We start from the raw sequence: 12634 nt of genomic DNA, 5'->3' as shown, positions 1-12634 counted from the left end.
GCTCCACCTTCAGAGTGGGAATTTCTGGGCAGGAAGATTCGGGGCTAGTAACCCTATCCCACCGCTCCCCTAGGGGCCCCCAGCCGCACCTTGACCTAGAATCCCTGCCAGGTCACGCCAGCCTACTCTTCCTCTCTTGAAGGCCCCTGAATCTGGAGGCCACTCTTGGGACTCTTGCCTGATCACATCCTGCCTTGGCTGTCAGAGTCCTGGGGAGCCTTCCTGCCCCACCGGGTCCCCCCTGTTAGCTTCCTCTCAGGAGGACTTAGCCTGAGCTGCTCTGCCCAGGACATCCTGCCCTTGCTGTCTGGAGCCTGCTCGGCTGCCACTGGGCCTTGGCCTATTAAAGTTTAAAGCAGTGGAGGAGGTTGGTCCAGGGGCCACGGGTTCCTCGGAGATGCAGGCAGCTGGGAGGTCCTGAGTTATTCATGAGGCTGCAATGTGAGCTGCTGCCTGCCCCAGAGGCCCGCTGGGGCTCTCAGCCCAGGTTCCGCTGCTGGTTCCTGAGGGGGCAGGATAGACTGGCGGCTTCGCAGCCAGGGATGTGAGGAGACTCCCTGGCCACATGCTCAGGGCCCACTCTGCGCTCTTCTGCCATTTGACACACGGGGCTTCTGCTAGGGACTCAGAGGCGGGCATGGGAGGGGACCTGGAGGAGGCTCAGTGACTGGAACAGGAGAGACAGGAACAGTGACTGGGACAGGAGGAGAGAAAGAGGTATTCCACTGAGTTCGTGCTCCTCCCCTTGCCCCTCCGCCAGCCTGTCAACCTCCGGTCTCCTACGGGGAGCAGGGCTGAGGGGTCCTGGTTTGAGGCTGATTTCAGGGGACCTCCTTCTCCTCGGGTAGGCTTGGTATCCACCCCCTTAGTTGCCAGTGGGCTGAGAGGGCGAGCCCCCCAGCCCTCCTGGGATCCCTGGCAGGGGGCTGAGAAGGAAGAGCAGGAAGCAGATGGTGGGGGGGAGGAGATGGGGTAGGAGGAAAACAAATATGGGGAGAAGGATTGGCAGGGACTGGGTGCCAGTGGCCAGGGGACATGGCTAGCACCTCCTGTCTAACGTACTTGCAGGACCCACCAATTCAAGGCTGGGCAGTGGTAGCCCAGCCCAGCCCTAACCCACCCCCAGACCCGGCCCTCGCCACCTACTGCATTCTCTGGCCCCTGATGGATCAGGGCCTCCCTAATCCCCGAATCTGGACCTGGTCCTATGCCTGCACCTAGGCATCTGGGCCCTCTTCCCAGGGTCCCATCACCAGCCCCACTGGCCTCTGTGCGTGCCTCTGTCTCCCCACGATGTCTGCCACCCAACATAGCCAGGCCACGGCCCTCCGCCTCCACAGGGACCCCTGCCCCTTGCTCCACCCCTTCTCTGCTGCCACCCTTCTGCTGAGTGTCTGCTCGGCCAGCCCCAAGTCTGTAAAGCCATTCCTGATGGTGCCTGAGTGGGTGGGCTGCCTACCACTGCTCCCCCATCATCTGTCCTGTTCTCTGTCTCCTCTGTAGACTGTGAGCCCCTCACGGGCCGGTTCAGGGAGTGAGCCCCACAGAATGCCCCGAGAGGACCTGGCTTCTGAACACAAGGCAGAGCTCAGGGAGGGCCTGGGCCCGCAGGACCACCTCAGGTCAGCAGGGAGGAGGGCCATGGGCCCCGTGGGACCTCCGTCTCTAACAAGGGGCTTTCCTTGGGCAGGGGTGGGGGCCTGAGAAGGCCAGGGTCACCGGACTGAGCTTCAGCGGAGGTAAGCACTGCCGGGAGGCTGGAGAGGGGCCTGGGCAAGGACAGGTGTGAACTCAAAGGTACATAGAGAGGAGGGGGACTGCAGAGCGCCAGTGGCCCCCTGGCTGTGTTCCAGGCCCCCATAAGAGGAAGCCCCCGGAGGTGGGGATTCTCCAGCTACAGCGGCTGTGGTCAACGTCCCCTGCGCCGCTCTCCAGGATGAGGTCTGATTATTCCTCTAATTAGGCATCAAATGACAGCCCATGTCTCTGTCACACGTAATTGATCCCCCACTGACTAGTTTTAGAAGGAGCTGTCAAAATAATTGTCTATGACAATGTGTTCCTGAGATGTTGAGCTCTGGGAATCTCAACACCTCACCCCCAGTAAGTGTTTGCATAACTAGCTGGGCAGGGGCGTAAGGCTGAGGGCGGCCCCCACACCGTCAGCAGGACAGGGCACCTCACATTGTGGGACCTGGGCCAGCCGCTCACCTCCTGAACCTCACTTTGCCCACCTGGTGAAGGCGGATGCCGATGGCAGAGGCTGGAGGCAGGGAGGCCTGTGCATTGTGAGTTTCAGATCCCAGAAGAACACTCTAACCTCTAAAAACGAGACCAAATTCGAAATTAGAGGGTTTTGTTTTTGGTTTTGTTTTTGTTTTGACCTTGTAAATCCCTCAGGGCCCAGAGACATAAGAGGAAATATGGAGGAGAGACACAGTAAAGCATTATCAGTTACAAGATCACAGAACTACAAACCCATCCAAGCTCCTTATGGAATAGATGGGGAAACTGACACATGGGGAGTGGAAGGATGGCCCCAGAGTCCTTGAGAGAACCTCGGTGTCCAGATTCCGTGCTCAGCTGGGAAGTAGCATTTCTCTGTCCCTGAATTTCTAACTTGTCCTATTTGAGGTGGGAGGAATTGGCAACCATACCGTCAGAGGGAGACATTGTGTTCAGTCAAGGCCTCCATCTTTTCCCTCTTGACAGGGGAGTGTCATTAAAGGCTACTTGAAACCTTTGTGATGCCTGCTCTCCTGTTGATTGGAAATGTAGAGAGGGAGGCTTGCTTATTCCTTCCTCAATACAGGCTGTTTCATCTGCGAGAAAGAAAACACAAGCTTGTCCTTGGGTGATGTGCTTCCTATCATAGGTAAAGGAGGTGGAGGCTCGAGTCACTAGAGGATGATTGCCCCACCTGTTCCCCACCTCGCAAGCCTCAGAGCCCTCCTCGCTGAAGCCTGGGTCCCCGAGGCCTCTGGATCTGGGACGGCGCGTTGGGGGTGCGTAGGCCCCAGGTCACAGCTGAGTTCTGCCACAAAATCTCTGTTTCCCCGCGAGGTCCGGGCCGGAGTGCGTGCCTATGCTCTTTCCTCCCCAGAGGTGCCGAGTCCAAGGCTGGCATGGGTTGGGGAGGAGGAGGGGATGAAAAGGCCTCGGTGTGGTTTAGTTCCGTTTATTTTCCTTGAGGGGTGAGGACCCTGGAAAAGAGCGTGATTAATGCCCCGGTCCCCTGGGGGACGGGCCGCTTTCCCAGACTGTTCAAAAGCTGAACTCGGGGAAGTGGCTTCCAAGGCAACTGCTACCATGGCAACAAGAGTGCCAGCTGAGGGGGGACCTGGCTCCTGGCTCCGGGGAGCTGGCATGGGACCAGGGCACTGCTGTTCGGGAGCGGGGTCTGGTGAGAGGCATTCGGCCAGCAGGGAGAGGCGGCCCCCAAGAGCTCAGGCGGGTGGACATCTGGAGGGAGGAAGGCTTGGCTCCTGTGCCCAGGCCCCCAGACAGGGGTTAGACAGGAGTCCTGCTAACTGGGTTAGAGGCAGGAGGCCTGAGGTCTGGAACACGCCGGCTGGCTGGAACCAACTTCCTCCTAAGGCCCGGTCCACACCTGAGCCCTAGAGCCAAGGGACTGGCCGCCACAGTTCCAGGCCCCAGAGCCTCCCTCAGTGGGTCTGCCATACCTCCCCCTGCCTAGTAGAGCCAGGCACATGGCCCGGGCCTCAAAAAGGGCAGGGGACTTCCCAAGGTCACCCAGTGAAGAGTGGCAGGACTAGAACCCAGGACCCCCGATCCCCAAACGCAGACAGCTGCCCCTTGGGGACAGGGACTGCAGCCCAGAGGGGCAGAGCACCCTGTCGGCAGGAGAACCCCACAAAGGGCCAGAGGCCGGACCCATCTGGAAAGCGCAGATCCGTCTCCACACACGCCAAGGAAAGGGGGGGAAACTGGTCTCCGTCGCTGGCTCCGAGTAGAGGGACTGTGTCCTGTGCTGAGGAGACGGCAGTAGGAAGGACCATAACTGCCGTAGCCAACCCTGGCCCGCGCGCTGGCCGTGCGCGCCCGGAACTGTTCTAACCACTCGGCATTTAATCCTCATTTCACAACAGGACCAGGAGGTAAGCCCTAGCAGCCCCAATTTTTGGTTGAGGGAACTGCCGCCCTCAGAGACTGAGTCGCTTGCCCAGGGCTCACAGCTAGTTAAGTGGCAGAGCTGGCATCTGAAGCCGGGCAGCACGGCTGTGTCCCACGTCTCTCTGCGGAGAATCCCGGTTCTGTCTTCCTACCTGTACATCAAGGTTTTTCTCTCTTTCTCCGATCAGTTCTAAGTGGGGTGACGTAATGGTACCTCACCTCACACGACGGCTCTGAAAATTAAAGGAGATAATGCCTGGACATTTCTCTGCCAGCGGCTGTTGCTTAGCGCACGACAACACGAACAAAACCGAAGGAGGCGCCGTAGCATTGAAGCGGAGCCGGGAAGGATGACAGTGGCCTCGCCAGGTGGACCAGGGTGGGGAGGCGGGCTGGTAGAGGGCAGCGCCTGAGCAAAGGCACGGAGGCCTGAGAGCTGGCTGGAGCTCTACCCAGAACGAGCCCAGGAAGCCCCTGGAAATCACCTCTCAGCTGGCCAACCCGAAGGACTGACGGGCTGGGGCTGGAGTCGGGACAAAACTCATACCCTGGTTCCGAGTCCCCACGGACTGGGAGACTTTGGGCCAAAAGGCTTAGATTCTGCAGGCCTGTTTTTCCAGCCCATCCACCTCCAGCGAGAAGCAGGGATGTGAGGGTGGTGACAGTTGCTGCAAAGGGAAGACTGTCAACAGAAAGGATGTCAGCGTCAAGACGGAGGCACTGATGCTGCCGGATGGGCCCTAGACTGAGGAGCCGCTGACCCCATCTCCCCTCTCCCCAGGGAGAGAAGCTGCCGGCAGCACCTTGTCCGCTGCCCTGGCCTTCAGACCTCCCTCCTGCTCCGGCTTGGGAACTTCTAAAGCCCCTTCCCAGCCCAGCCCTCTCCAGTGTGGTTCTGAGGGTGACACAGGACAAAGCACACGAAAGCCCTTTGCATGGTGAACACGAGAGCTGCGGACGTGAGGCACCATTTTTCTTTGTTCTAACTCTGGCAAGTCCTGGGCACACAACAGATCCTCAAGAAAGGCTTAGTGCTGCTCCAGACTGAGGGGACCTTCGCTCCTGCTTGGGCGCGTGGCTGGCCTGGGCACAGGGCACACTTATTAAGGCGTTGTTTGAAGCCGGTTTGTGTGACGGTTGCTGATGCCTCGTCTTCCGCCTGATAGGGAGACCCTACAGGACAGAGGCTGTTTCTCACTCCTCTCTGGGTCCTGGCACAGGAGACTGACCAATGTTGAGGAACTTCATTTCCTCGCCTAAAAAAGAAAAGCAATGATCTCTCCTTCACCTTGTTTTGTGGATCCAGTGAGGGGCTAGATTTAGAGGTCCCAATTAGGGGCACCTTCTCCCCACTGGGCTGGACTCGGCCCCGCTCCAGAAGGCCTGTCTCCCTCTCAGGTTCACAGGGGAGGAAAGGACCACCAGAAAGGCCACAGCTAGAATTTAAAACAGTTTTATTAAAACAAGCACATTGTATAATAGCACTGTTGTGTGTCTGTCTGACTTGTACAGATCCACTTTCTTCAGGCAGCTGGGCAGCTCGGCTTCTCGGGGCACCAGATGCGCCCTCAGGCTCTCTGGCAGCAGGCCGGCGCATGGCTTGGACCAGGGCTGCCTGCGATCTGGTGCTACTTCGGGCACGGAGCCCCTTCTAACTGCCCTGGACTGGTGCTGCCCTCCAGCAGACACAGCCTCTAAGTCACTCGTCGTCTTAACAGCTTAAAACCAATTAGAATAACAGGAAACAGCTGAATAAAACCTTCCACATGCATGGACATTCAAGGAAGAGCACGCCATGACATGTTCTGGAAAATCCGCCGGCTTGCAGTGGGAGTTGAAAGTCCCATCTTTGCTGGAAGTGCATGGTTAAAAAAACAAACATTTTTTAAACGAAATAATACTGACTTCAGCAGCAATCCCAAACAAGGAAGAGGATGATAAATGAGGGACACGTTTTGGTCCCAGCAAAGAAAGATTATGTGCTTCTCCCGTACCAGACTGGAAGACTGATCTGGCCTCCTGAACGCGGAAGGCTCCCTGCCCTTTCCTGAATTGAGGGGATGGCTTCACTCAGCCGAAGGGAGGACATCCGGAGGACAAAGGAAGGACCAGCGAGGGGTGGGGGGGCAGTGACTGTGTAGGGAGAGTAAAGAGCCTCTGTCAACTGCCGCTTCTCAATCCTGGCTCCCTGAAGGCCGCAGCCCCAGCCCGCTGCCGCCCGCCCGCCCAGGAGAGCAGGCGGATCCTGGATCTGCAGGCGGGTGAGCAGGTGGGCGGGAGCCCGGCAGAGATGTCCCTGCCGCAGGCGATTATGCAAAGTGACAAGTGATTGCTTTCCTTTTCAAAGACAACCCCTCCGGATGGAGCTTTTTCCTTGAGGACTCCGGGGAGATGGGGGGTTGGGTGGGAACCTCAGGGCCTTGGCCAGGACGGGGGGCCACGGAGCAGCTTCCTCTGCGTGCTCTGCAGACTTTGGCTGCGCCGGGCGGGCCGAGGTCCGGGAAGCCGTGGCCGGAGTGGGTCAGAGTGCGGCGGGAGCTGGGCACGGTTCCGGGTCGCCGCTGCGGCCTGCCTGGGCCAGGGCCCTCCGGCGGGCCAGGCGCGACTTGCAGGGAGGGGAAAGCCTCACATAGCAGAGGCCCTCGACCAGCGACTCGGACTCCTCTGCCAGCTCGTCTTCCTCGCGCTGAGAAAGCTGGCGGTTAAGGGCGATGGCCTCAGCTGCGAAGAGCGTCAGGTCCATCGTGCTGCTATTTCTACAGGGGCGGGCGGCACAGAGCAGAGGGAAGCGGGGCTCAGCGCCCTGGCCAGCCCACTCCCACACCCCCCGAGGCTTTTTCTGGGCTGCTCCTCCCTCCCCCGCCCCCCCCCCCCCCCCGCAAAGTCGTTCTTGCCCAGGTTTGCAATCTGATTTCACTGAGGCTGGAATGGCTTTGAGCCTCAACTACAGTCCTTGGACTTAGGAGTTGGGACAAATGTCCCCTTCTGTTCAGAGCACCCTCCTCCGCGCTCCCACGCTCTGCACCCAGCTCTCCCTGAGGAAGGGCCTGGCACATGAAGCGCGCACCCATGTATCCCCCTCCCCCGTCAGGGTGGGGAGCTCCAAGAGCAGGGGCCGTGCCCTTGTGTCTGTATCCCCGGGGCCCAGCCGGGCTAGCATACAGCAGGCACGTGGGTCTGCCGGATACATCTTCTAAGGTGGGCCACAGGTTCGGAGCCTCAAGGCACCTGGACGCAGCTCCAGAGAATCAGGCTGGCCCATCCCCGGCAGCAGCATTCTGGCTCACCCCAATGGCGATTACGGTGATGTAAGACTTCCCGTGTAACTCCCAGCACCTGGTCATGAGGTGGCTCCCTGGAGGGCTTCCCACAGTGTGGTAGCCCTGGTCCTTTGGGAATAGGGCAGTGCTCACTAGGAACACGGTCTGGTGTTAAAAGGCACCAGAGTCAAAGAGATCCAGGTTCAAAGTCCAACTCCCCAAGGCAACTGTGTGGCCCTGAGTGAGTTACCTCAATCTCTATTCTTGGTTTTCTCATCCATAAAATGGGGTAATAGGAACACCTTTCCTTTAAATTTATCATAAAGATTATGAATAGAATCTCTGTAACGCCCTTAGCACCATATCCTGCGTGTGGTATGCATTTACTATAGTGTGGCCATTACTATTACTGTGTCTAGTGGTGACAGGACAACTGGTCCTACTGCCTCACAGTGCCCCCCCTGCTACTGTCACCAACCCGCAGCCGAGGGAGGGAACCTTGGGGTGAATAACCTACAGATAAGGTCTTTGGGCTATAAATGGTGATTTCTAGTTAGATGCAAGCAGACATGGAAACCGTTTTTTCTCCTGCAAACAGCACCTGAGGGGCCTTGAAGGAGCTGGAGGGCAGGGGAGGCCGTCAGGTGGCAGCAGAGAAGAGGGGAAAGAGGGCAGGCCGGGGAGCCCCTTCAGGAGGATGACACCTGAGCCTAGAGCTAGGCTCCCTACCCCACCTCCACCCCAACGTGGCTGAGAGTTTGAGGGAAAGTCAAAGCCAAAGAAAGAAGGGCATCAGGTGTGGTTGGAGCATTTACCTCTGGAGGACTTGCGGCGTGGGGAGTCCCCTTTCTGGAGCTTGCTAGAATGGGAAGGATAGACGTGGGGGTAAGCACTGCTCCCTCCTTCAAGAGCTGCCCGACCCACCCCAGTGCAGAGTGGGTAGGCCACTACAGCCTCCTGGCCCAGCACAGACACTTGGCCAAGCTTGCCTGCAGGGTCAGACCTTCCAAGGAGAGAGCAAGAAAGGACAGCTTGAACCCAGCTGATTCTGCATGGAGATTCACTCCCTTTGCCTGGCAAAGTCTTCTTTATCCTCCAAGACCCAGCTCGGTGGTCACTTCCCCTGAGAAGCATTCATTCTCCCACCCCTGCCACCTCCCTACCCCTGTCCAAGCAGAGGTGGAACCTCGTCCTTTTGTGTCCCTAGCACTTTTGATGAGCATTTGCTACACGATCCCATAATTTATGCCCTTGTCTCCCCCTCCCCACTAGAGTAAGAAGACAGGGATTGGGTCTTACTCATCCCAGTATCACCAGAGTCTGGCATGGGGTAGGTGCTCAGTAAATTTAGCAACTCTTGGGTGGCTAGAAATCAGCCACTCAGAGATTCTTAGATTGGGTCCCTCCTATAACATGGGGCTGGCAATGTTTGTTTCCTTCCACTGGAAGGGCCACTGAGGCTGGCTAGGGCCTGGCAGACCAATGACACAGTAAATCACAGGAGGTCTGGCAGACCCCTTGGAGGGGCAGAAGTCAGGTAACATGCCTAACTGAGGAGGATGGTTAAAAATGTTTTCTGGTAAAGACCTAGATCCTTTGTTTGAGGAAAACACCACCATTTGCCTTTTAGGCAAGCTGCACCCCAGGACCACGAGGAGAACCTTTGTGCCCTGAATGCATCCTCACTGCAAGCAGGGAAGCAAGGCCCTGCTTCTGAGCGTTCTCAGCTCATGACATGTCTACCTAAGGGGAGGGTGCCACAGGCCCCAACGCCAATACCAGGCTGCTTCCGAGACTGTGTGCCTCTGCCAGTGGTTGATGCGTGTGCCAAATCCCCCAGAGGCCTCTGCTCATTCCTGAGAGGCAAGGCTCAGTTAGAAGCCTAGTCCGAGGCCAAGGTTAGAGCCAAGTCTATGACCAGTAAGGGGCTCCTTCCGGGGCTACGTCAGTGGCCACTTCACTCCACATGGGCAGGGACTGAAGCTGGTCTCCCTCCAGCTGAGGTCAGCCACCTGGGCTGCTGTCCAGTACTCGCTACTCTAAAAGCTTCCTCACGGCCACGCTACAGGCCTCAGGAGGTGGACTGCCGCCCCTCCCCGGGTTACTCACCCCTTGCACCCAAGGGTGCTGCAGAACTTGGGCAGCACTCAGTCTCTGCTTTGCATCTCGAACCAGGAGCTTGGAGATGAGGTCTTTGGCCTCGCTGGAGATGTGTGCCCAGTCCTTGTCAGGAAACTCATACTTGCCTTCTTGGATGCTCTCGAACAGCTTGTTCTAGGTAAAGAAGATTCCTCCTGAGGCCACGCTACCAGGGAATAAGTGGAATGTGCCTGCCATTGATTTGGTCACCCTGGGTCCCCTTGGCTTTAGCTGAAGCTGCAGCTCATGGCCTGGGGATGCTACAGGCCAGGGCCCTCCCTGGCTCCCCATCCCCGCTAAGTCATCACACCACACAGAATGCCCCTGTCGGGCAGAGATGGCTAGGCTACTTGGAGGGCTGGGCGGGTGACACCTGGGGAATGCCTACTAGGGAACACAGCCCAAATTCCTCGGCCCTTCATATGGGGCCCCCACAAATGGGCCCCTGGCAATCTGTCCGGTTATAGCTCCCCCCACTGCCAACCTTACACTTCTACTCTTCTTCCCCCATACACATGCAGCTGTCTCACTCCTCCATGTCTTGGCTGGTACTGCCACTCCTGCTTCTATTTCTTGGGCAAGACTCATGTATGAAGGCTCAGCTCAGGTATGGTCCGCTCTAACAACTCTCCCCTGAACTCCCAGCTAAGCCTGTCTCTCTCTCCCCCTGTCGCGGGCCCTTGGACAGAAGGGGAAGAGGCACTAGAGACCCCCTTCCGGAGCAGGAACACCTCCAGCCCAGTCCTGTTGGGCATGCCCCGTGCAGCGGGTCCCTGAGCTGTGCTCACCTGGCACACGCTGCAGACCTCTCCCCGGTCCCAGCCACAGTCGGTCCCACAGTGACCTACGAAGGGGGGGTAGCCGCTCAGCATGATGTAGAGGACCACGCCCAGGCTCCACAGGTCACAGCGCTTGTCGTAAAAGGTGGCCTCGTCCCTGAAGACCTCCACCACCTCCGGGGCCATGTACTCTGCAGAGCCACACTGTGGGGGCCGAGGTTGGGAGGGGAAATGGCAGAGAAGAGAGAGGCTTAGTCACAGGGAGAGGAGATGGCAAAGAGCAGAATGTCATGGGACTTCAGCAGGAGGATGGGACCGAAGAGCAAGGAGTTGCCAGGAAAGCCGGCCAGAGGGCTCACCTGATACCACCAGGGCACCTGGAAAAGCTGGGCTAACTGAGCGTTTGGAAATGGAGTCCTAGTGTTCCCCATGATCCACATGACCAGTTCCAGGTCACCTTCCCATCTTTCCAGGTCCTTCTCCAGTAGGCAGAGGCACCTGGTCAAGAAGCTGCTCAGCTCTCTGCAGACAGTCACTTAAAGTACAGGTACTTCAATGTACCAGGGGCACGGGTCCAGGAGGGGGTCTGTGGACATCCAGTCACATAAAGCGAGTAGTTCTTTTTTTTTTCTTTCTTTTTCTTCTTCTTCTTCATTTTTTTTTTAAATTTTAAGTAGGCTCCATGCTCAGCACAGGGCTTGAACTCACGACCCTGAGATCAAGATCTGAGCTGAAATCAAGAGTTGGACACTTAACTGACTGAGGCACCCAGGCGCCCCCATAAGATAAGGAGTTCTTAAAGTGAAGTCCCTGCCAAGCTTCTCTGCCAGCTTAGACCAAGGAGGTATAAGAATTCAGAATTAAGAGTCCATCCAAGCTGGGAAAGCTCTTAGAACAAATCCAATCTCCCCACTTCTCCCATTTATAGATGGGAAAACGAAGGACGAGGAGGGGGCAGGGATTTGGTTTCAAATCCCAGTACAAGAATTCGGGATTCTTTCCTTCCATCCTTGCATATAAGATGCTGATAAAAACAAAACATTCTTTTTGCTCCCCTCTTCCTTACTGCAGCCTTGCCAAGAGATGCCTCCCTGGCCCCCAACACACACAACTAATTAGATGGGAAGATAGGAAGTGGAGAAAGGACATTTTCCATATTATTGGCAATTAGAGTTAATGACTTTGAGAACAAGGTAGCTCAGTGTAGTAGAAGCTAATACAGAAACATTTCTAATAATGTCAATTAGAATAAGATACAAGCACATTGAAATGCATGTCTTAAAAAAAGGTTATTAGGAAAAATCACTTATGAAACATGCAAATCTCAAAAGACTCATAATAATTATAGTACATTGGGTATGTACAAGAGATGTCTAAGGAAGAACAGCTCCCAGCTGCACAACTGGGCATGAAATGTGAAGTGAAGGAAGCAACAGGATAACTCAGGCAAGTGATCCTACATGCGGAGAGCTGGGACCTCTCAGTTCTGGCCACAGAGAGACCACATTGCCCCTCCTCCATCACAGGGGGATGTGCTGAGACGCTGCCAGGGAGAGTGGGACTCAGAGCTATCGTGTGCTCAGGTGCAAAGGGCTGGCCTGGGCTAGTGTCTGTCTTTACCTGGGTCCGGAGTCAGCCCTCAGCCTGTTCCCACAGATACAATTTGTCTCATCATTGGCAGAGGACCTGCCCCAAACAAAAAGCTCCCATGTCAGTTTCATTAGCAACTAAGCCCTGACGGGGTGGGTGGGGGTGGCTCACAAAGTGGCCAAATGACAACTCAGGCAGAAACACTCGGTTTTCCTTCCTTAGCTCTCTGTTCTGGACTCCAGCTTTGGGTTGGGGGTGCTCCAAGGGTACAGGAGTCCTGAAGGAGGTGGTACAGGGTGCCCAGCCATACGTACTGGAGTGGTCAGCTCTGGTGTGGTTATGGGGGTGCAGGAGTTGTTCACCTTCACCCCACTGCCCAAGTCAAAGTCACAGATTTTCACCGGAGACACCTGAAAAGGAACGCAAAAAGCAAAGGTTACAAATATAAGAAACCCAAGGGCACCAGGAGACCAATGTGACTATGACACAGTCACTCACCCTCCCTCACTCCTTCCCCTCTCACTCGCTGGCTCTAACTATTGCACACACACACTCTCTCTCTCTATGGCTGCCATGCCAAAGCCCAGCTTTTTCTGCCACGTCATGTTTACTGTCCTTGGGTTAGAAACCACTTGAGAATTTATCCTGAGGTGTCCTCTGCCCCACGCTCTTTCCTCACTTCCTAAGAGAAAATGTGCGTGCTACGTGGTGCCAGGCTGCTGCGTACTTAGT

At 56.5% G+C, this 12634-nt stretch overlaps 1 protein-coding gene across 8 annotated transcripts in view; it reads right to left on the bottom strand.

The window, feature by feature from the left end:
* Nucleotides 1-5571: 5571 nt before the first annotated feature.
* Nucleotides 5572-12634, bottom strand: part of MKNK1 (MAPK interacting serine/threonine kinase 1) — a 44266-nt gene continuing 37203 nt past the window's right edge. For 6 of the 8 annotated variants that reach the window (XM_032429748.1, XM_032429757.1, XM_032429764.1 and 3 more), the window contains 5 exons: nucleotides 12217-12312; nucleotides 10322-10516; nucleotides 9504-9668; nucleotides 8210-8253; nucleotides 5572-6890 (listed from right to left, as the gene is read on the bottom strand). In XM_032429748.1, the coding sequence (XP_032285639.1) occupies nucleotides 6656-6890; nucleotides 8210-8253; nucleotides 9504-9668; nucleotides 10322-10516; nucleotides 12217-12312 (735 nt within the window). In that variant the 3' untranslated portion in view covers nucleotides 5572-6655. The remainder of the gene's footprint in view (nucleotides 6891-8209; nucleotides 8254-9503; nucleotides 9669-10321; nucleotides 10517-12216; nucleotides 12313-12634) is intronic. The other 2 variants (XM_032429796.1, XM_032429804.1) reach the window with 1 other exon arrangement.

This window comes from Phoca vitulina, unplaced genomic scaffold (assembly GCF_004348235.1).
Source record: "Phoca vitulina isolate PV1807 unplaced genomic scaffold, GSC_HSeal_1.0 scaffold2, whole genome shotgun sequence".
NCBI classification, from domain to species: Eukaryota; Metazoa; Chordata; class Mammalia; order Carnivora; family Phocidae; genus Phoca; species Phoca vitulina.
This window is presented reverse-complemented; position numbering and strand designations above follow the sequence as displayed.